The 24298-nt window shown below is 39.0% G+C and overlaps 1 protein-coding gene across 1 annotated transcript in view; it reads left to right on the top strand.

The window, feature by feature from the left end:
- The window catches only part of PLCG2 (phospholipase C gamma 2), a 60827-nt gene that overhangs the window by 14686 nt on the left and 21843 nt on the right, over positions 1-24298 (top strand). Inside the window, exons 3-18 of the mRNA XM_051629446.1 lie at positions 3345-3485; positions 6066-6159; positions 6898-6945; positions 11299-11383; positions 12084-12167; positions 13633-13676; positions 14993-15065; positions 16101-16202; positions 16378-16496; positions 16753-16838; positions 18321-18441; positions 20057-20225; positions 22074-22178; positions 22393-22482; positions 22673-22851; positions 23738-23938. Coding sequence (XP_051485406.1) covers positions 3345-3485; positions 6066-6159; positions 6898-6945; positions 11299-11383; positions 12084-12167; positions 13633-13676; positions 14993-15065; positions 16101-16202; positions 16378-16496; positions 16753-16838; positions 18321-18441; positions 20057-20225; positions 22074-22178; positions 22393-22482; positions 22673-22851; positions 23738-23938 — 1741 coding nt within the window. The remainder of the gene's footprint in view (positions 1-3344; positions 3486-6065; positions 6160-6897; positions 6946-11298; positions 11384-12083; positions 12168-13632; positions 13677-14992; positions 15066-16100; positions 16203-16377; positions 16497-16752; positions 16839-18320; positions 18442-20056; positions 20226-22073; positions 22179-22392; positions 22483-22672; positions 22852-23737; positions 23939-24298) is intronic.

The following is a 24298-nucleotide window of genomic DNA, read 5'->3' as shown; positions in this document are numbered from 1 at the left end:
TAGGTGACTGATGAGGCTGCCAAGGAGATCCTTTTAACCTGTGGAAATAACCACATAAAAGAATGAATGAAATGTAAACTAGTATTATAGGGTTTTTAGAGTGGCACTAGACTTCTGAACTGTTTGACTGGGGACTGAATGAGTTTGGAGTGTCCTCCTTGTCTTGCTGGATGTGAGTCAACTTCTCTGTGGGGCATGCTTTTGTTTTTGTTTCCTTGGGAAACACATTAATCTTCCTGCACTATTTGATGGAATTCGCACCTGCAGGCATGCTGACTTTGATCTGACTGCAAGCTGCTTATGTCCAGGTCTGTGCCTTTTTTAGCCGTTATTGGGCCTCAGGAATATCTGTCTCTGAAGCCTGATCACGGAACAGCTCTGCAGTTTGCACATGGGATAGAGAGGGAGGAAGGCTCCAGTACGTGGAGGCAGTACGAAGACAGTGTCCAAGGTGCTGTGCTTGCAGTTCTGGCACAGGCATGAAGTTACATTCTAATTGCTCAGTGACAGATTGTGCTATAAAAAGTTCACAGTAACTGTATAACAGCTAAGTTGGTACAGTTGATTCACTAATCTGAGTCTGAAACATGTTGCAGCTTTTCCTGTCTGGTTCCTTTCTCTGGTCAGTTGGGATCAGCCATTCTGGACTTCGAGGGCATCACGTGAAGGGTGCTGGGCAGCTCCAGCCTACCTGGGAGACAGCAGAGCTTAGTGTGAGACCAAAATTTATGCTTGCTGTGCACATATCTCTTTTCCTTCTCCGATTTTTCTGCCTTGGCTTTTCTTTCAACAATAGAGAGTAATACATCCTAAACAACAATCTAAAATGTAATTAAAATATATGCAGGTAGTTTGTATTAATACTCTGAAACTGCAATGTGTATTATATCTTTCTGGAAAAATCTAAATAATATTTAATAGAACTTGTGTTTTGTACATCTGTTTCATATATTATGTAAGTAAATGTAATGATATGTCACCAGAATTTTGTAGGACATAATGAGTATGTTGTCTGAAAAGTAAAGTAAAATTAATGGGGGTTTATATACATATTTTCTACCCCCACCATTTCCCCCCCTCCAAATTTTCTTCTCTTGCCGAACCATTCCTCTGTTTACTAAATGTTTAGCAATTAGGGTATGGTAATTTTTTTCAAGGGCTAGTTGGAGAAACAATAATATGGTTATCAGTGTGTGACCTGTGCCTACAAAAATTCTTGTGCCTGTATGTATATACACATAGGATCGTGCAGGACAATGGGATGGGAGGGTTGAAAGACGGTAACGCAAGGAAAGTAAGTGTAGTGAGGATACGTAAGACGTTGGGTAGGTTTGAGCGTTTGCTTCAGAGGTCAGGGGGTGAGGTAAGAGCCACTTGAAATGACAACAGCAGTGCAGGTTGTGAAATCTGTCTGATCGCTGCTTATATTTTGTACTTTGAGGGGGTCTTTGTGGTGTGGGGTTTAGCTGTGTGGACTTCGGGATGAAATAAAGGTGTGCCTCACTTTGAAGTTTTCAGAGCAGAAGAGGTGACTGGAGTTGCTCTTGCCCATGACTAGAATGAGCCAGCATGGTGTACAGTTCCATGCTGTTTATTGCAGCCTTGCAACCTCCTTCCCTTTCCATCTGGGTGCTTTCTATGTCTGCATCCTGATTCTTCTCTGCTGATATTAATGTGAATTGGTGGCCTTAGATAATCTTTTTCAGATGGTGGCGTTTTAGGGTGGGTATTTGGATACACTGTTAGGCAGCTCAGCTAAGTGAGACCTGGAATGTTAAGGAGATCAGAATCATCAGCTTTTGGCTGCTGGTCATTTATGGTCATGCCATGAATTTATTTTAGAAGTTTGCATCTAAATTCAGGGGCCTTGGCCAATTAGATATGCAGATTTTAGGAGATGTTTTCATGGTTTGAGAGGGTGGATGAGACATAGAAATTGAGACATTAGAAGCTTTATCTTGAAGATAATTACACTTGGAAATATAAGTTTAATAAAGGTGCTTTTGTCCCATGATTAGTTCAGGTTAACCTTTGAGGTCCCATTTTTCCAAGGTAAGTTGTTTAATGACTGGAAGAAAGGAGTGCCTGGGGGAAAGTTTGGCCTGGGATACTTTGCGAAGAATAAGGAGTTACAAGATGAATTAATATTTCATTATCTGGATTTTCTTGATGAACTTGATTGTCTCTCCCTCCTTTCTATGTTGGTATCTTCAAAATGCAGCGTTATGCAGACTGAAGCTTTAACCAGAGTTCAGCTTCCCCTCTGGCAGCACAGTTGCTTTTTCTTTATGTTGTTAACTGTCTTGTCTTCCTGATGATGCTCATTTGAAATGGGTTTTATACTGCACTGTTTTTAAATGCATGGGCAGAAGCCCATAGCAGAAGCTGTTTTCTTTAGATCTTGCTAGGTCTGATAAACACAACAGCAGTCATTAAATGTTTTTCTTTACTCTTCATCCTGTAGCTCATAAGTCAAGACTGTCCAGAATTGGGAAGAGCTGTTTATTTTTCAGCTCCAAAAGCAGAACAAAACCACTTCCTCAGTCTTCTAATAAGTATCTTATCTTGAGTGCACATATTTCTATTTCAGTGCTGTCTCACTACTGCTATGTGGACCATGTAGCAAGGGTTTGATACAAAGGGAGCTGACTTGAGAAAATGTGTGCTTGTGCAGTGTTCCCGTACTGCTGTGCTCTAATATGTGCCTGTGTTCTGTAGAAAGCAGCCAGTTAAGAGTGATATAGAAGGTTATGTTAAATGACAGAAATCCCTTTGGAGTTGACTAGCAGAAAGCTCACAAACATTTCCATTATTAGGCTGGATTTTCTCTCTGAATTCCTATTTTAAATATTTTTCATACAAATACCATAACTATACTAGCTGACAATGTTAGCTGACTACCTAACATCTGATGCATAATTTTTCAGGTGGGTAAGTTGGAAGTTGTATCTTTTCTTTTTTTTGTCTCTGAACAATTGCAATGACAATTGGAAATTTCTTGCTTAGATTAAATACCATTTGTGAAATTGTGTCTTCTGCAAGACACGATTAGTGTCTTTGCCCCAGAAGGGCTATGTCCATGTATAAGCAGTGATAGTAAAATGATGAAAATATGAAAAGTAATTTTTCTTTTTCTTCTGGTCTTTCTTTACTGTTGTCTGTTAGTCAGTAATATATTTAATTTTGGATTTGTGGATTGCAAGCTGGTGCAATTTTCATTTCTTGTCAAACAAACATCTGTAAATTTATATTATATACATGTGTTCTGAGTTGTTAATCTTACTGTTTCAGGCTCTGCTGGAATTTAAGTGCAATTGTACTGACTGAATGCTGTTTCCTTTCAGTGGATCTGATGGAAATAAAAGAAATTCGCCCAGGAAAGAATTCCAAGGACTTTGAGCGTTGCAAAGCAAAGCAAAGAGAAGAACACTGCTTTACTGTTTTCTATGGTACCCAGTTTGTCCTCAACACCTTAAGCTTAGCAGGTAGTTTATTTTTTGTTTCTTCCTTGAACCTACCAATTGAAAAAATCAAAACCACTGATGGGACAGTAATGCAAAGAATACTGCAGTTTTGACTTCTGCAGATCAGGAGCGCACCAAGTGTTTAAAATCTGGAGATGGACCTTTTACTCAGCCCTTGATGCCTGTGAACTGTTGCATTTGTAATTTTTTGCTTACAAATAGTGTATCATGTGAGTGTAGTTTCAATTTGCTCAATCATTTCTAGCAAGGTAGACTTTGGCTGGTTAAATATCTCTAGCAAGGTTTTCAATGCTGAAGAGCAGAGATGTCCTCTTTAAAGTCAGCAAAAAATGTGCTGTTATGGCCAGAATATTGCCCTGGCATTTTAAGTTTGGCCAAAACGATTCTGGAAACAATAGCCATAAAGTGTTAGACTACAGCTGTACCACAGAGAATTTCCTGTCACCTATGAGCAATTGCAGACTAATTTGGAAAAATGAAGAAGTCACCTGATAATATTAAACCTTTTCTGAAGAAGTATTAGGGAATCCTAAATAAATTGGAAGGTGATAAATTACAAATGAAGAGATCACTGTGGAACAGTGAGAAGTTGTATCCTGCATGTGTGGAAAAGGTTGGGGCATTTTTATTTCAAGTGAAATTGTCTGGGGTAGCAAAAGCACAGATTTTTAATTGAAAAGGAATATTAAGTCTTACAGGGAGTACAGGCTGAATATAATTTCTAACTAGTGGAGTTTGCAAAGAGATTTCAAAAAAGTTTCTGATGGATCCTTGGCTTAGAATTGTACAGACTATTTATTCAAAATGGTAGTTCTCTCTGTCCTGTGCAGGAACACACATGTCCATTGAAATAACTGAATGAATTGCAAAATTTTAATGGGAGAAAAGACAAGTGCTTTGTAAGCATTTTAGCCCTAACAGTAGCTTTTTTTAAAAAATGGAATTAATTGCTTATAGATTGCAGTACTAGAAGACTGTTTTTTTGCACTGGAAATTAAAGGCTGCTTGTGACTAATCCATTGTTACAGGCCTTTAACTTTAGATAAGTTTTACCACTGTTGGATGAAGTATGTGAAAATTTTGTGTAAACTGCTGTGCTTAAGTGCAGCTGTGCCAGGTACTTCAGACTGATTCCCTCTAACAACTTCCCTGTCTCTCCTCCACGGCAGCTCTTAAAACCAGGTTTCTGCCAATACTTTGAAAACACTCAGGGCCAGGAGATATATTGCAGTAATGCTGAGCTGCAGAACAACATCATAAAACATTCAATTAAGGGGGAAATCCTTTTCCTTGTTAAAGTGCTTTGTTGTGGTTTCTTAAACTAGCATAAAATAATTGTTTCTTAAAGGGAATGGTAGCTGTCATAAAGGGCATAATTATTTTGGGAGAAGAATTGGTTTGGCAGTGGTTCTGGGTGTTCTTTCTGAAATTGTAACTAATTGAAAAACATTTCCATGGAGAGCTGAGGCTGGGCTCTAGCTTCATCCTTGGGGGATAAAGCATTGAAAGTATGTTTAAATAAAATGTAATCTTCATCTTTTGAGAAGCTGTTTCACTTTGAAGGCAGTTAAAAGAATTTGCACAGATGGCTCCTGTGTGAAAATAATTTTTCAGAACTGGTTTAATTGAACACTGCCTTCCTGATATTTCAGAACCAGCATGCTAAAGCAAATGGAGTTTGCCCAAGTGAAGGCTGTAATGATAGCATCTCGTCCAAGGCCCCAGAATTTGGTTCTGCTTAACCAGTGCTCCCAGGGGAAGGCTATACCCAGCACACAATTCTTTATCTTCCTTCTATTGGGTTAAAGAGTTACCAGATGTGGTAACTTTAAACGACATGGAGGACTCTTCTGGTTTGGGAAATGGAAATGCATTAAACTACGTTTAATGCAAGAAAAGACAGTGATAAACCAATTTATAAGGTTGGGAGAAAGATGTGCCTGTCTTCTAGGGTTAAGTTTTTTTAACTTGCATTAAAATACATTCTATAAAAGATACACCATTTTTGTGCATTGCTCCCTTCCTATTTCTCTTGCCCAAGTCTAGTCTGGAACAATCTGTCTTTAGAGGCATTGTTAGGGCAGACAGGAGGAGGTCATGTCCATCAAAAGCCAGTACTTTATAATTATTTGTAGGTTGCTTGGAATATAATGAACTAACTTTATGCTCTAACACACTGAGTTTTTTTGTCTCTGCACTTCAAGTTGCTCTAGATCTAAGTCCCTGGACTTTTGCCACTTTGGAGATAAAAGATAAGAAAATTCACCTGGATTGTGCTGCTACACAAGCTCAGCAGTAGTTTCATAGTCTTTCTGCTGAGATACTGAAACTGGCCTACCCTGATTAGCAGACTTCTAAAAGTTTTGACAGTTTCCAGAATTAACCCTTCCACCCCCAAATTTATGCTATTTTTCATTAGTTTTATTATTTTGCAACACAAAGCTATGCAATGAGATTTATCAAAGAGAAAGTTTAATCAGCAGCTTTGTATTCTAGGGTTTATCTAAATACAAGAAGTCATGTCTTTTTTTTGTGTTGATTTTGTTTTGATGTTTCTCATAATATATTTTTTTTTTTCAGCTGACTCTAAAGATGATGCTGATAAATGGTTGTGTGGCTTGAATATCTTGTATCAAGAGGTCATGAGTGCTCCCACACCTGCAATCACAGAGAGGTATGTGGACCTATTTTTATATTGTGAGACTTCATGTTTCTTTGGAATTGGAAGTGGAAAACCTGAAAGAAATTGTTAAGGTACAACAAGTGGTGCCTGCTGGTTACCAAAGAACAACTACTTTCCAGTTAGTAAGTGTAGGATACAGAAAGCTCCTGTGGAAGTTCTGTGTGTCTATTTTGCTACATAGATGTGTTGTGGTCTAACCCCAGCTGGCAACTAACCCCCACACAGTCCCTTGCTCACATCCTTTAGATCAGAAGTGTGAGTGTATATTTACTATTAATGTTGCTTATGGTATTTGGCACCTGAAACTGACATGCACTCTAATGAGGAGCAGGCAACCTCAGCTGGCATAAATCATTGACTTGATGGAGTTACTCTAGTTTAGATTAACTGCAATTTTGGCTCATTTTATCCACTTACATTTTTACAGCTTCTGATCGCTCATTCTTTTCTGTCTTGCCCACCTTTCCCCTTTCTGTGTTGTTTATGTGGCTTTAAAATGCAGTATTAAGCAGCAGAAAAGTATACATTTACAAATAGGGTTATAAAACTGTCTGAACCCTTATATCCTGCACTGGAAAGTTTTTTTACTGTATTAGAAGAGAGATATCTTGTGACTTGTAAGTATTTCTATGTAATTTAACCAATGGATTTTGATATTTCACTGTCAGTGTTTTCTTTATAATTCTTAGATTAAACCTTTTTTTCTTTTTTACTCTTCTTTTGTGCAAGCTGGCTGAGAAAGCAGATCTATTCTGTTGATCAAACTAGAAGAAACAGGTAAGAAGCTCTCTTTGTTCAGTTTTTTAGTGAACTTTTGTTGCAGGTTCTACCTTGGAGTGAAAAGAAAGAAATACTTCATCAAAAAAGTGGAATATGAGACCCCTCAAAATGGGATTTGCACTTGCTTTAACAACTTGAGTTTTGCCTTTAGCTAAATGCAGTGTGTTCATAGCACTCACGTTCATGAACATGGCATAATGAGGAAGCAAATGATGAAAAACAAATAGTTTTGCTTTTAGCCTATAACTCCCTTGCCAGAATGAGGAAAGGGTGTTGTCTTCTCACAATTTTACCTGCACAGCTGAGCTGAATCTCTACAGTATGTTAGGTTGCTTGCTTTATAGATGTCTTTGCCCTTTCATAGCCAAGTTGAAGCTCAGCAGCTTGGACTGTGTAACTAGCTGTGAGCTTCCCTGTGCAGCTATTCCACCAGTTCTTCCTCCATTGCTGAAGCTGTTTGCACTGGAATGATTACACTAATGTAGACAGATCTGAACCAGTTTCTAAAAGCCTGTTTGAGCATTCAGAACAATGAGTTGCATAAGAAAAGTTCAGCATGGACTGCTAAAGAACCCAGGGCAGATGTTTAAGTGATTAGCCTTCCCTGGTTTCAGTCCTGATGGGTTCTGAACATGGCTAGTGTGTGTGGATCTAGTATGAAACTAGTCGTGGCAGCAGAGCCAAGTCTATCCAGAGATAGGGTCATCCCAGCAATAACTTGAATTCTTTCCTGCAGGGGTCAGAGCAGTGAGGAGCATGCAGCAGAATATTAAGAGAAAGTGGAAATAACAGAGATATTAGGGGAGAGGAGAAGGAGGACTGCTGGTGTGACAGGGTAGTACTCTGTGAGTTACTTTGGGAAGCAGAAGATACTCTTGAGGACAGATATAGAAGGAAGCCAAGTTAGTGGTGTGGAAAAAAGGCAATTGGCCTGACTATGTGGGCTTGTCTCTTTGTCACGTATTAGAACAGACCAAAGCCAAAGAATCACCTCTGACCTGGTGCTTCTCATGTGAAAGAAGTTCCTTTGGTTGTGGCTCCCAGTGTGCTGTGTAGCTTCGTATGTTTGAGTTTCAGTAGTTCCTTTCAGGTCCACATGTGATGAGGGTTTATAGCTGTTGCACAACAAAGGAGACATTTTTAATGAATTCAGCTGCACACCTCTCCCTAGAGCTGCCAGAAATCATGCGACACTGAAAAGAATGTTAACCCCTCCTCCCCCATGTTTATTACTTAACCTGATTTTGCTCTTTGTCTGGAACATACATTTTATTCTAAGGTGTAGCTCAGTGTAGAAAAGTACATGCGTTTCCTCTCATTTAGGCCTTTTCCTAAAAGCAAAAAAAACCCACAAATGTTTCATCGTGTGAATGAGATTGTGTTATTGCAGGAAATAACACCATTCTGCAGGCAGCCTGTGGCACTGTGCAGCTGGCTTCAGTGTGAGCTGGCACACCATTTCAAAATGGTGATTCCTAGGCTGGCCAGTGTGATGAAGGGGATAGAACCATCCTTTACTGGATATTGGCTTACACTCCCTGATGTATTTCGAAAAATTAGCCCTGCAGTGGTTGGCAATCATGAAACAAAAGAAATGTTAGGATACAGAAGCTGTGGTTGACAATGTGTATCTGCTGAAGAGGTTTCATTTGTTGCTTTAGGGCTGTTCCATCACTACAAGCAGTCTGGTTAGGATCAAGGGGACTTGTGCTGTGAAGAGGGCAGTTTCTAATTCTCTTGATAGATGATTCACGCTTTTAGAAAAATTCAGGAAAGAACTTTGAACTGAATTTCATTGTGTTTAGTGTTGGATTTTCTAGGGAGGTTAATTGTAAAGGTTAGGCTTCCAGGCAAGTCCTGGGTCACAGGTTGAGTTTTTTCTCAGTGGTAATGAAGTCCCAGCTCTTTGTTTTGGCTTGCACTTGTCTGGCTAGAGGAAATTGCTTGTGCTTGGTGTTTAGGGTACAAATGGAGTGTTGCTTCTTGCTCCTAAAAGAAATGGTTTTTTTCCACAGGTCTGGCGACAGGGCGGAAAGCCAGGAATTTCCTGAGTTCTAATCTGGCTTTGGCATGGATTTTGGCTAAGTTCCTTCTTGCTTTGCCTCTTTCCCTCTCTACACAATGGAGATGAGAATATCTCACAGGGCAGCTGCTTGTATGGACACTGTAGAATATAAATGTTACTTTTGCCTAGGTGCTGATTGTTTCTGTTGCTTTCAAGTAACTGTTCTGACCCTGTATTTGCAGAGAGTTAATGGGTTGTGACTTGCACTGTAGGTCAAGACAGAGTACCTTGGCCTTGTTTTCTCAGGTATTGTTATTGCATTAATGTTTTGTGGGCATTGGCAGTAAGACCCATGGGTGTTGTGCCTGTGTTCTCCTAACTTCCCTGCTTTTTTTTTGGCTGCCACAGATTTGCCTCATCTTCCACTCTAGGACTTGTCCCTGTGCCCTTCACATGTCCCACTGTAATGGTGTGTCTTTCACTGAGACTTCACATCAGTGCCTACCCAGAATACCCATCCAGAGTTCGAGACTCTGTCCTAGAACATGCAGCCTAATTTTTAGTTGTTTGCTATCCAAGGACAAGTTGAATAGCAGGTGACTGAAATGAAGCTACAGGACATGGCTGAGTTGTTGTACCAGCTTGGTGCTGCTGAATAAAGTCTCACTCTTTACTTTTCCTCTACCACCTTTACATGCTGCTGATCAGGGGCTCCAGCCCCCTTTCTTATTCTGACTATGATGCTGATCTGGACATGAGGTGAGCTGGGTGAGCTCATGAAACCAGTGGGAAACCTGTTGTATCTCACTCTTGGCCGCATAGTTTTCTGCTGGCCTGTCAAGTTGAATCAGGTTAGCAGACGTTTAGATGAGCATCACAGCTGGCCTATGGAAGCAGTGGCACCATAGCAACAGGAAAATGGAGTGTGGGGCACAAGGAGAGGAGTTGGGGTTGCTTCTTGTGACAGCAGTGAGCTGTTATTTGGCTCACCTCTACATGTGGTATGTGTAAAGCATTTGGACACCCAGCTGCTTTAGAAATCACCCCTCTCTCTGTTCATACAGGAGTTATAATAACATTCACCTACCTTGTTATTTCCATTATAAGTATAGTAAATATTGTGAGCTGCTCTGAAATGTGAAGGAATTAAAGCTTTTGTTTTGTTTTGTTTTTGTTTGTTTTTTTTTAAGCTATTCACAGGTTTATTTCTAATACAAAATCTTCAAAATAAGTTTGATGCATACAGAATACATGATTTGATAGGTCGCCAGAAAGTGTTAAAGTAATTAATATATTTGTATTAAGGGTAAATATATATTGCTTAAATACTTGTTCCACATAGACATCAGAAAAAAAACTTCTTCATTGTGAGAGTGACAGAGCCCTGGAACAGGCTGCCCAGAGAGGCTGTGGAGTCTCCTTCACTGGAGACATTGAAAACCCACCTGGACACGTTCCTGTGTGATGTGGTCTGGGTGATCCTGCTTTGGCAGGGGGGCTGGACTAGATGATCTTTCGAGGTCCCTTCCAACCTCTGAGATTCTGTGATTCTGTGAAATGCTTGGTGTTTGTAAGCACTGTGTTGCTTAAAATCTGAAATAAGTATGTCTTATTTGAAAGACCTTGTTGTTACCTAGAAAACTGTGGGTTTTGAAGTGTTTCGAGTACATCACTGGAAGTCTGAAACTCTAAAAAGGGTCAGTAGGTCTGTGTAAATGGACCTGGGAGGCAATCCTGTCTGGGGAGACTTGGTTGTGAGAGGAGGATGAAGTCATGTTCAGGTGTTGTAGAAGGGGAGGGTCTTGTTGGTGCAAATAAATTTTAACATCCAAGTGAAAAACAGCTGGAGAAAAGTTTATAATAGTAATGAAAACTGGAGCTTTTTATTTTCTGTTTCTGCTCATCTGTTTGGTGTATCCTTTGTGTAATGTTTTCTTTGCCTGTATTCCAGCTTCAGTGTGACTGGAACAATGGAAAAAATAGTTCATCTGGTCAGGTGTAAACATCTGTATTTGAGCTGATCATCTAGATCTGATTAATTGTTAATGGAGAGAAAAGGGTGTCTCTGCAGCATGGTTCATTTCATCCTAATATGGATACCCAAATTAGTTGAAATGCCAGTTTCTCCCCACTAACTAGAAAACATGTCTGAGTTGCTCACATGTAGGTGTATGTGTATAGAGGTTTACAGTTAAGTGAGGTGAGCCCTGCCCTACCCATACTGTTTTGATAGTCACATTTTTATGTTGATAGAAAATATAAATGTAACAGCTGACTAGATACAGCTGGACTGTAGGTTTTTTGTATATATATATAATTTTTTTGTTTCTTCTTTGTTTTCCCAGTATCAGTCTTAGAGAGCTGAAAACTGTCCTTCCCCAAGTAAACTTTAAAGTGAGCAACGTGAAGTTCTTGAAGGATAAATTTGCGGTAATTACCAGATAACTTACATCTGTTTGGCATTATATGATAAGTGTTGTAATTTCTTTTCAGGATACTGTCTATATTTTTGCTTTTTACTACACACTGCTTGAGTAAATTCTCTCTTATATCTTCTTTTCATTCTACTGTTGACAAAAAACATTGGGTTTTGAGCTCCCAATGCTGATACTGTCCAAGTGCATTGGAAACTGTCGTATGTTATTTTCATATATAAGTATTTTGTTTACAATATGATCGAGTAATAACCTCTTCATGCCAACTTGTGCTAATATTAAAACTTCTGAAGGTCATTTCCATCCCTACAGGAATTTAAAATATCCCCACCTTTTCCTGCTTCCCAGCTCTCCACCCTTAAAGCATACGTTCTTGCTTTTGTTGCACCAGCTAACAATGACTGAATGAGGCATTATTCTACTCTCAGTAACATGGTGGAAATGGAGTCAAGGTACAATATGCAAGGCCCAAGATGTGGGCTAGGATCACTATGTCACAAACCAAGAATCTGTTTGCTTGTTTGTATTCTTAAAAACAAACTAAAATAAAAAAAATCTCAAGCGATTAAAATGTATGAAGTTGGGAGTAGGACAGAGTGTGCAAGAGGGTGGCATCTGGATTAAGAGTAACTTGTTTGCTGTGCTAGTGTAGTCTGGGGAATTCTAAATTCACTGCATGCTACTTTCTATTGTAGGAAATAGGTGCTTACAAGGAAGAACTTAGTTTTGAACAATTCCATTTGTTCTACAAGAAAATCATGTTTGAACAACAGAGATCGGTAAGCTTTTCATCAGCAGTCTTCATTCTCTTAAGCTGCTTGATCAGAATACAGAGTGAACGCTGATCTTTTTCCTGTTTGTTACTCATATTCTTTTTTCCCATTCTTGTAACAGAAAAAGGCTATGGTGCTGTACTTGATGTGCAGATAACAGTCACCCTCAGCAATTGGCATAAGAAGATGAATGAGTCATTCATTTTGCTTCTTGTGTGTTGGTGGTAGAGATATGCACAGATACAAAGGAATTTCTAGGAAGAACTTGTCTTGTGAGCTTGTTCAGGGTATAGAATGTATTTTTATTAGGCTTGGCTGATCTGTTTACTGATAGGAGCAAGGTTGTTCTATACTTGTATTAATTTTTTATTGCTGAGAATATTCTCTAAATCACAGGCATGTATCCTGAGCATCAAATAACAGCTGTTGTTCTTGTCTCTCATGCTTGGAGATGACCACTGGGGAGTCCATGAGAAGATGGACTAAAGACAGTCCTTGGGAGGCATGAATGCAGTGGAATTACAATTTCACTAATTCGTATGGGCAACTGCCTGACTACTGTTCCCATGTATTCATTGCATAAATTCATGAAGTTGCTGGGGACTGCATACATTCAGTGACTCTGAAAGTTAGGAACCCTTTAAAACTGTGTGAAAACACGTAATTTGAAATTACTTGCCTAAAAATCTTTGATGATGTGCTTATTGTGGATTCAGCTTGCAGCTGCTGAAACAGAAGTTTCAGTACTGAAAGTCAGTGCTGTTTCTTATGGCAAAAGAGCTTTTTTTTGGTGTGTGGTTTAAAGTGATGCTGAAATTATTGTGAAGTAATAAAGAATCTCCATTTGCTGACAGGGTTTTAATTTTGGCCATGCAAGTCTAGTTAGTTAGCTTGTGCAGAAAGCTGAAAGAGTAAAACACAGAGTGAGGAGGCTATCTGACTTCCTTGAACTCTTGTTATCGCCCCTTGTGGATCATTTCACAGAAACTCCTCAGTTTGCTCAACAACTGCTTTGGGTCAGTTGATAAGCTTCCTGTTATCTGTAACTACACTGCTCCAAGCTGGAAGCGATTTAGGTTAAATATTCACATGAATAAATGAGATGGGTTGTATGTAATTCCAGGTTTTCTGAGATATCAAACAATAAAAACTCCCCAGAAACTTGGCTGATTATGTGCATTAGGGGCCTTATCAATAGCAAGTTTTTTGCCTGCAAGTTGTGTGTGTTCACACTGAGAGGCTTGAACTGTAATAGCAAGCCTTGGCAGGTGGGTTTTTCTTATTTGTTCAATTGGAAATGTGTTGTGCCAACTTGTATCCACTTCCTCTAGAGCAGAAATGCATATATTTCCCTTTCCCAGATCAGTGGTCATTATTAGGTGGAATTAGATTTAAAAATTGCATGTTCTTTTATTATTTATCTTTTCCCCTTTTTTTGTGTGTGTGTTTTTTTTGTTGTTTTTGTTTTAAGATTCTTGATGAATTCAAAAAGGATTCCTCTGTGTTCATTCTTGGGTGAGACTCTTCATTTTATTATTTTTCCACATTTCCATATAGTTGTAGTTCTGCAGGATTGATTTTTAATTACATCACAGTTCTTTGGGTTATTTTTTTGTTCTGATGCTTTAGTAAGTGAAAAGGATGTCCCCTCCCTGGAGGTCTTCAAGACCAGGTTGGATGGGGTCTTGAGCAACCTTGATCTAGTGGGAGGTGTCCCTGCCCATGCAGGGAGTTGGAACTAGATGATCTTTAAGGTCCCTTCCAACCCAAACCATTCTATGATTCTATGATTCTATGAAATGATACATCTTTTTGCATTCAGAAAGGTGAATTTATCATGGAACTGTCCTGAATAGAATTCGATAAATTATTTTTACTTTCTGACTACAAAAATGGTAACAAAATGGAACAAACAGATTTGCCTATCTTCTGATCTAATGAAGAGCTGAACAGAGCTGTTGAAGGACAATTTGGTGGAGAAACTCCAGCTTGAGTCTGGGGAGTAGTGTCATGCCCAGGCTTTCCTAGACTTGAGCAGAATGCTGATAGTAACAGTTTCTTCATCTTGCACTTGAAAAATCTGAAAAAGATGTGTGCAGCATGAAAAGGGAGGTCACAGACATTGCTGTGAATTAAATTGGGCTATCTTGGTTTTCAGTGTTACGCTAGCAGATTAAGGAAGTTACTTTAAATATTTGCCCTGAGTGTATTGAGTATTTCCTTAGCCCTCGGTCATGTCATATGAATTAAAGCCTGCTTAAAAGCACAAATGTATCAAGGATGGGTAGGTTATAAATACCTTTTTCTTACCAAATGATGTGGCATTTGTGTCCTACAAATGATAATGCAGTTGTGAAGCCTTTTTCTTGGTGCAGCTGCATCTTGCTTCCTTTCTCAGAAGATTTTGGTGTATCACGGTAGATCCCCTGAATAATACATGGAAGGAGTTATTTGTGGAAGTGTAGCTCTATGTTAATTAAAAGAACAGTGTCTCTGTATGCCTCAACTAAACTTAACACCCCCCCATTAAGTGAATGCTGCTCGTTTGCTGCAAAGCAGAGATCTGGTGCTTTTTCCAATGAATCAACTTAAAAATATATATAAAAATCCAGGAGTGCTTGTTTAAATGCTGAAAACAGTAATTAGATAACACAATGTTACAAGCCTAATCTAAATTGATCAAAGGTATAAAAAGTTTCTTGGTTGTGACAGCACGTTTATCCTGTAAATCCCAGACATAAATCATACCATTTTCTTCTGTAACATCTGATGACACTTGCTCTGTTATTTCTTTAGCTTCACTTCCCCCTTTTTTTTATTTTTATTTAAAGAAATACTGACCGTCCAGATGCTTCAGCAGTTCATCTCCATGACTTTCAGAGATTCCTGCTACATGAGCAGCAGGTGGGAAGGTTGCAGAAATGTTGCATTCTTTTTCTTGAGGTTATCTCATAAAATTCTCTGTTCCTTAAAAAGAAATGTGGTGAGTCATAGCACACGATTGACATCAGCTGTACTGCAAGGCCTTAGAATGATTTATCCTTATTTGTTGCCACTGAAGTTCATAAGAACTATTATTTTTTCATGTAAATAAAGACTAAAGGTGCACCAGAGGAAGGGGGAAGGGGACACAAATTAAATAAGGTAAAAGGATCTCCATTTATTCATGTAGATAAACAAACAAGGTTAGAAGTAAACTCTGGATGTACATCAGAGAGGATAGCCTGGCCTAGTTACAGTTGTCATCTTAGGTACATCTGGGGTGATGTGTTGGCCATGGCCCCCTTTTAGCAGCTCTAACACAAAAAGCTGAGCTGAGTGCCTGCTGCATTTGAGTCAAAGGTAATTTTCTATTGAATGGAGCCAGTTCAATGTCCCATAGCAGCAAGCAGATAAGTGGAGGTAAAGAGGGGAGCCATATCTTCATGGTCTTCTATAATGTTGTTTAGCACAGACACCATGAGAAAAAAATTGTGTGATATTTGCTAGATGCTGCTGAGCTCCAGGGTTGCAAATATGATCAAAAAGTGAGACCTACACTTCCTGTATAAGTATGTTACTTTCTTTTTCTCCCTATTCCACCGTGTTAAAAGGATGTTCAGATTGCACTTAGAAATGAAAGCAATTACAGTTAAGGCCTATCCTTCAAGGAGGCCAGCATTTTTCTGTGTGTGTGCATGCATATGTCAGCAGATGTAGTGTGTATCTTGTGGGCCTCCCATCTATGTAAACATAATTAGATGAACATCTTTTTCCCCCTTACATGTCGTAGGGGAAACTCTTAAGATATGTGGATACAAGAAAATATATTGGCTGTAAAGTAGCCAGATGAGAGAGAAGTAAATCACGTCTGTAGGTGTCTGTTCCTAATTTGCTTTTTATACAGCATGACACTGCATCTAAAGTCTTTATTTCCTACTGTTTCATTATTATCTGAAGGAAACTTGGGCACAAGATCTCAGTAAAGTCCGAGAACGAATGACAAAGTTTATTGATGACACTATGAGAGAAACTGCTGAACCTTTCCTCTTTGTTGATGAGGTAAGGTAATGATCTTTTCTAACAGTTCCTCATGGAGGTTTTTTTCTTTCACTGCTAGATCATAGTTTGTAAACTGAATGGCACATCCTCTAAGCTTCTTTTGCTGTACTGCTGGCTTTCTTTTAGTCTTGGTTGGGAAAAACATTTAAATTCAGTCTCTCTCTTTGCATTATAGTTCCTTACTTACCTTTTTGCAAAAGAAAACAGTATTTGGGATGAGAAATATGATTCAATAGATGTGCAGGACATGAATAACCCTTTATCCCACTACTGGATTTCTTCCTCACATAACACGTAAGTTATCAAATTCCAATGTCTGTCCCTGTACAAACAGACCTGGCATGTGTTAGGAGAAAGTAATTCTTGTAAATTATGCCAGAAATACACTGCAGGGATGTGTGAAGCCTTCCTACAGTATGATTTAAATATGGCAAAAAAATTAAATCACTATACATTCTCCATGAAAGGAAAAAAAATGTCACCTAGTGGGCAAGTGGGAAATGTTTGAAATCGACAGCCTCTTTTTTACAATTTCCTTTTTTTTCCTTAGATATCTGACAGGAGATCAGCTTCGAAGTGAATCCTCCACAGAAGCTTATGTCAGGTGCCTTAGAATGGGATGTCGATGTATTGAGTGTGAGTAAAGTGTTTGTGCTCTTATATGCTGTCTACGTAAATAGAGCTTCCCTTGTTTACCAAGAAAGAAAAAAGAACTGAAATAAAGAACTAGTTTGTTTTTTGAAGCTGAAGTTAGTCATATGGAAAATGCTGATTCCCTAAACTGTCTTTCTTACACCTCACGACTGCTTGTATTTTTCTTCACTTGAAACTTTAAGAAGGTATTTCTCCATCTCATCTCAATGTGCACTGAAAATTCGATCTTGAATCTAATGTGTGAAAGCATAGGATTTAAACTGGAATTACTTGTGAAGTGTAGAGAGATGGTAGATAGTTTACTTGCTTTCCCTGTAATACGGACAAGCCTAAGGCACAGTGATATTTATAATTTGGTGCCTTTTATCGTCCTGTTTAACTTGCTTGTAAATCAGTTGGTGTCTTTGTGCATTTTTTTTCTCCACTATGTGGCTTCGTCACTGTGCATATGTACCTTGTGGAAGGGTTTGACTTCAAATTTCACCAGTTCCTTAAAAGCAGTTGCTACTGCCTGTTCACTTTGGCTAATGCAGAACTGTCGTGGTTTGACCCCAGCCAGCAAATAAGCACCATGCAGCTGCTCACTCATTCCCCCCAGCTGGATGTGGGGAAGGATAAAAAGGAGAAAAATAATGGATTGAGATAAGAACAGTTTAATATTTGAAATAAAAGAAAAAATAAAATATTATTATTAATAATAAATTGTAATTAAAAGCAAAATAACAAAGAGAAATAAAACTCAAGAGAGACAAGTTGCTTACCTCTAACTGACTGATGCCCAGCCAGTCCCTGAGCAGTGGCTTCCCTGCCAACCTTACCCCTAGTTCATTGCTGGGCATGACACCACATGTTATGGAACATCCCTTTGGTCAATTGGAGTCAGCTGTCCTGGCTGAGTCTCCTCCCAGCTCTCTGTGCATCTCCAGCCTCCTCGCTGGTAGGACCTATGAGCAGAAAAGGCCTTGACTCTGTAAGCACTGCTCAGCAATAATTTAATCATCCCTGTGCTATCAAGACTGTTTACAGCATATATCCAAAACACAGCCCCCCACAGAAAATTAACTCTATCCCAGCCAAAACCAGTGTTAAATGTATTTCAAATTTCAGGGTTAAAATCCAAGAAATAGATAAGCTGTCAACTTGCCACTTGGAGTGTATTTTTCCCAGAAAAATTATAGTAAACAAGTAGTCTGACAGTATAGATGCCTGCATTCCTCATTTCCAGTTTGCCACATGATAATGCTTGAGAAAAAGTTATATTGTGTTTTATTTGTATTGCTGTTATTTAAATGAACTTAATTTCCTCTGTGAGAGATAGAAATTAATCTAATAGAATATTTTATTAGAACATTGAAGTCTATGACTCAGTATGTGGAACACTGAAGATTTGCATATATTCTTTCTACTAGAGTTATTAAAGTAACTGCTTGGTCTCTTCCTTTTTGCACTGTTGGTCTTTCCTAGTGGATTGCTGGGATGGTCCTGATGGGAAGCCCATCATTTACCACGGATGGACACGGACAACAAAGATCAAATTTGATGACGTAGTACAGGCAATCAAAGACCATGCCTTTGTTACATCTGAGTAAGCTTTGATTTATTTTCCTTAAGCCCTTTTTCATATCGTTAGACCTTCCTGAAGTTGTTTTCTCTGTAATCTAGAGCAAAAAATATGTAGGGGAATAATGACATTCTAGTAGTCTTCATTATTGCTGAATGTGGGTCTTTAATAGATTCGGTTTTGAGGAAGAGTTCCATTATGTGGCAATTTACTGCTAACAAAGTAAACGAGTATTCAAAAGTGGTTCTTATCTCCTTGTCTGAGTCTTCTTCTGGTTTAGTTGTTAGGGGTTGTAGGGTGGATGGTTGGACTTGATGATCTTGAAGGTCTTTTCCAACCTTGATGATTCTATGATTTTTTAATTTAATTGAAGTGTGAAACTTAAAATGCTGAATACTGTCTTGTAAACAAAACAAAACACCCACCGAAACAACAAATTACCAAACCCAAAGAACTACAAGTGACAAGCAACATATCTATCAGGTGATGTTCATGTTGTAGGGGAGGTCTTAGCTGAGAAGATGTTGAACTCATAGAACTGATAACATGCGTTTAAATCTACATCTCTGTTATGCCCTTCTATAACTTGTGTTGAGATGTCCCTAAGTTTAAAAATATTGCCAACAAACTGGGAAACAGGTGGGGCTGTTTGTGTCCTATTTTTCCACTTTAACAGCTGGACACGGAGGAGAAGCATTATTGTCTCCTGTGGGACAGTGTCTGCACAGGTATATTGCTTTAATGGCAGCCATAATACATGATGCATTATGGTTTCAGACCATCAGTACCATAAATTCAGTGTGATGCTTTCCCTGCTTGCTTTAAGGAATAGGCTACCCAAAAAGGAATATTGAAGTATTTTCTGGATATCCAGGTACAAAATTAGAAACGCTAAAGTTCATCTGGAAATGAAATTGCTGAGGGATGTGAAGGACAGCAAGACAGACTTTTACAGGTACAATTGCAACAAAAGGAAGATGAAGAAAAATGTGAGCCTGCTGCTAAATTGGGCAGGAGACTTAGTGACTGGAGAAGGCTGAAGTATCCAGTGCTTTCTCTGCTTCAGTTTTCAGTACTGGGGTCAATGCACACGCATGAGATGCAAGGGGAAGCTCACTGAGCTAAGTTTGCTTACCTTTGAGAAGAGGTTAATGGGGGAGACTGGTTGCTGGCTTCCACTAGTGGCTGATTGTAGAGAAGGTGGAATCAGATTCTTCTCAAGAGTGCATGTGAAGGAAAACAGTTTTCAGGAGAGGAGAAACTTTATTTTCACATAACAATGCTCCAGCACTGAAACTGTGCCCAAAGAGCTTGGAAGGAGTCTTTATCCTGGGAGATATTAAAACCCTGGCTGGACAAAACTCTGAGCAAGCTGGTCTGATGACCTAGGAATTTGACCTTCCCCAAGAAAGCATTTGGACTTGATGGCCTCCAGAGGTCCCTTCTGGCCACAATGATTCTGTGATTTCCCATCTGTTAATATCTGTTGTGTGTGTGTCTATCTTTTATTCTTTTGTCTTCTTATTTCCTTTAAATATTTTCTTTGATCTGGGTGGTGAGGAAGGGTGCTGTTTTTCTTGCCTTGCCAGTTGTAGCAAAAATGAATTGTCTTTGTTCACTTGTGTTTTCTCCATCAAAGATACCCAGTCATTCTGTCAATTGAAGAGCACTGTAGTGTGGAGCAGCAGCGACACATGGCCAAAGTGTTCAAGGAGGTATTTGGGGATCAGCTTTTAATGAAGCCTGTTGAAGCCAGTGCAGATCAGCTGCCATCACCAACCCAGCTGAAAGAAAAAATCATCATCAAGGTAGGCTTGCTTTGTGTGCTGGTAGATAAAAGAAGAAAACAAAAGCAGGAGCCACAAATACTATTTTCTGGCTTCACATCTTAGCTAGCTGTTAATTTCTGTTGAGAGACAAGAAATCCCATATTTGAAGTGTGTACTAGTATCATTTTGCAATTGTGTATGGAGGTCTGCAAAACAACGTATTATTAAAGTGCTTTCTGTTGGCTTTCTTTGTGATGTGTTGCTAGTTCAAGTGCCAGATTGAATGTCAGCTCTTTCCTAAAGGTCTTCCAGTTCCTGAAATGTCACTGCTAGACTTCAGCAAGGGTTCACTGCTGCAGGTGCTCATCATAGACTTTTTACACAATGTGGCCTGCTTAAAAATGATAAAAGCATGTTCTTGAATAAAAAGTGAGATTAGTGTTACTTACTTTTTTTCAAAGGATGCCTCTCATTCCAGTGAATCCCAAAGCACTTGCAGGCTGCACACTTGAGTTGTCAGGATTCCTTGCAAACTGCAAAAAATCAATGGTTGTTTACTAACTCAATGTGATTTAAATATGCAATTTAGTGAGTCACTTGTGAAACATGGAAGTGCTCCTATTAGAAGGCAGACACTGTTAGTGTGTTTTACCTTCTGGGCACTACAGATGCTTTTCTTGAGGCTTTTGTGCAACACCATGAGGCAGGTAACCGAAGAACACTTCTTAGATTGAAACTTCAGCAGAACTTTTTGAAAGGCAAAGTTGGGTGGAAAATCTGAGGGCTGCTCATGATCTCTTCAGTATAATAATAATCACCTTTGTCCATGCTTCAGTTTTCCAGCTTTGCATATTATGTATTGAGCTTCTAAGTAGAATAAGGAAAGATGGATACAACCATACAGCTCTTAAATGTAAGGCTGGAAATAATAGCATCCCAATATAGGGTGCAAGAGTTCTGTACTTAGATTTTGGTGGGTTTTTTTCCCCTCTGAACTGTCTGTTGTTACCTTGCAGAACACAGAGAGGAGTTTTGTAGGCACGTGAAGAAAAAAAAGGACAGATCTGTTTTTAAAGGGCATTACAAACTACTGTTAGTCTGCACAAGAGAAAACCTGTAGCAATTCATCCTGTCTAAAAGATCATTAAAGAGTCTTTACATGGATCAGCACCTGCCAGTGAGCTAGTTGTGTTGTTTGGCTTTTGTTTGGAAAATGTTGTCAGTAAACAGGGGCAACTCCTACTTTAGGGGCCTGTGGGATTTCTTAGATAAGCCTGTCCAAGTGAAATCTACCTGCAATAGGCTGTGCAGAACTGAGTGCAGCTGAGAACTGCATGGTTAATCCCATCAGTAACTGCAATTAAGTATTTGGTGCTACCCTTAGTCCCTGGAGCCACTACTTTTCATGAGCACTCTCAAAAAAATAGAACTTATCCTCTCTTTTTGAAAAGATTTCACTTCTGTTTTTTCTTGTAGAAGAGTGAATTCCCCTTCATTTAAATTCTTTATCTTTTTTGGTTTTTTGTTCCTCATGTCCTGTGCTCTCCAGAGGGATTCTTATTTTATCCTTTTTTCTTAAGTACGTGACACTTCATCTTTTCTGTCCTCTGAAGAGTGGTGAGCTCTTTTCAAACTAGTTGTTTCCTCTGCTTGAATGATACCTCAACTAAATTTTTAACCTTTATGATGAGATTTAAATTTTAAAGAAATGAAATCCAACCCTGCTGCATAAAGCCCTGTGGAACAGCTGTTGTTATGGTAATGACAGAAGAGGCTGGGCAGTGGAGGGAAGTACTTCCAGTAATACTGAGTATGCTGAAATATTATGACCAATTTTATATATGATACTGTGTGTATTAATGTCGTGGGTCTTTGTTTGTTTTTAAGCACAAAAAACTGGGACCAAAGGGAGACATTGATGTGAACTTGGAAGACAAGAAAGAAGAAAAAAAGCAACAGGGAGAACTTTACATGTGGGACACAATAGAACAGGTATTATTTATGTGGCATTTGCTACAGTTTATTAGTAGGTTGTGTAATACTGGAAATTTATATTAAGTTTCTTAATATTTGTGTAAGTAATATTGTAAGTTGAACAGATGTGGATGAGGTGAAAAAGTATTTTGTTAATTGTTACGCCTTGTTTGGAAATTGTGGTGAGTTTCACTCTGTCTTGGTAATGGTTTTAATATCTCTCAACTTTTAGAAATGGACTCGGCACTACTGTGCTATTGCTGATGAAAAGCTTTCCTTCAGTGATGATATAGAACAGAATACTGATGAAGATTCTTCAAAGGTGATGGCTGTGTTTTGTTGTTTAAGCATATTATTTTTATTCTCTGTTTCAGATGTGTATTTTTTTTATGCTCATGTTGAAATTTTAGAGGATCTGTGTCAGAGAACAAGTGTATCTGGAAATGAAAAACTTTTAAGGGTCGTTGCCAGGGTTAGAAATGCACTATAAAAATTCTTATTTTCTGGTCTAGGAGGTGAAACGTACTGAACTGCACTTAAAAGAGAAATGGTTCCATGGGAAAATGAAAGAGGGGAGAACAACTGCTGAGAAACTGCTCCAGGAATATTGTGCTGAAATGGGTGGCAAGGATGGGACATTCCTAGTTAGGGAAAGTGAGGCTTTCCCTGATGATTGCACCTTGTCATTCTGGTATGGTGATTGTTGTAAAAATTGTATGTGGGTTTTGTTTGTTTTATGGCATTGCAGAAAAATGTGTATATTTTTTAAGTGTGCATTTATAGCTGACAGGGAATGGGAATAGGGGGTTGCTAGAATTACTAGAATGCTATAGATAGCATTGTGAAAGACTAGTAGCACAGAGTATTTTGGCAGAATAGGCTTTATTTGAGGTGTTGCAGAGAAGAAGTCTTCCTCAAGAGACTGACTGGTTTGGTGCCCTGTCCTGCTCCACTCCTCCATCTCCCCCAGCCCCTCCCTCTACTCTTCTCGGGTTTTGGCAGGATATAGAATTTATTTCCTCAATGAGTGAGCTAAAATTTGATCTTTTCATTTTGGGATAAATTATTGGTTTCTGCACTAAAAAGGTAGTCTCATGAGCTCAGCTTTATTAGGAGACATTGATCTTTTTGACGAAAAGATCCTCTAGGGGGAAAATAATGAAGAATTCTCAGGGTTTTTTCTTTGTTTGGTTTTTGTAGTCTGGGTTGTTTGGGATTTGCTTGTTGGTTGGTTTTATTATTTATCTATCTAATTATTTATTTTGTCTGGTTGAGTCATTATGAAGAATAGGGTATCAGATGGATTTCTGACCCAAAGAGCTGTCAGAGTGAATTTTGTAGGGAGCGTGTGCCAGATTTTAAACCATCATCATCTGAAAATGATTCTTTTCAGTCCTGCAGTCTTACTTATCAGGAGTTTTGTTGCTGTTCTTACTTTGGTTGTTTCAAGAGGTGATACAGATTCCTTGCCTCTTTGCAAGCTCACTGAGTAGTTTACCAGGAACGGGCGAGGAGATGCTTCAAAAGAGGAAAAGCTGTTATAAAACCTTTCATTTTCTTATTTTTCATTTCTTCAGGAGGTCAGGCAGAGTCCAGCACTGCCGAATCCGTTCTTCAAGTGATGGAGACTCTGTGAAGTACTACCTGACAGACCACCTGACTTTTGACAGCATCTACGATCTCATTCAACACTACAGGGAGGCCCATTTACGATGCGCTGAATTCGAGCTGCGCCTGACAGACGCTGTGCCTAATCCCAGCCCTCATGAGAATAAAGAGTATGTACAGAAGGCAAGCACCAGGGTTGTTATGGCAGTGTCCTTTGCCTTGCTTGAGATGGTCTTGGATTTTTTTGCAGGGAAAATTCCCTGGGTTCAGGAGCACACCTGAGTGTTGCTCGTACACAGGTATTGTAGAAATAGGCTTCCCTGAAAGATGCTGAGCCAGATCACTGACTTTGTGAGAACCTGGTAAAACAGAGAACAGTGTCTCAGAAAGCAATTCACCAGAAGCAACTAGGAAAACCAATGAGAACTGTAATGCTGTGGAAGTGTGCCAATTCTTTCTTTCCCTGCTTACTGTTTTACAACACCCACTGGGTTGGATACGTAGTAGTTGGCTGTGGTCTGGCAACTAAG

The sequence above is a fragment of the Apus apus genome, chromosome 11 (genome assembly GCF_020740795.1).
Source record: "Apus apus isolate bApuApu2 chromosome 11, bApuApu2.pri.cur, whole genome shotgun sequence".
NCBI lineage: Eukaryota > Metazoa > Chordata > Aves > Apodiformes > Apodidae > Apus > Apus apus.
The sequence above is the reverse complement of the archived record's forward strand: the minus strand, read 5'-3'. Positions and strand labels throughout refer to the sequence as shown.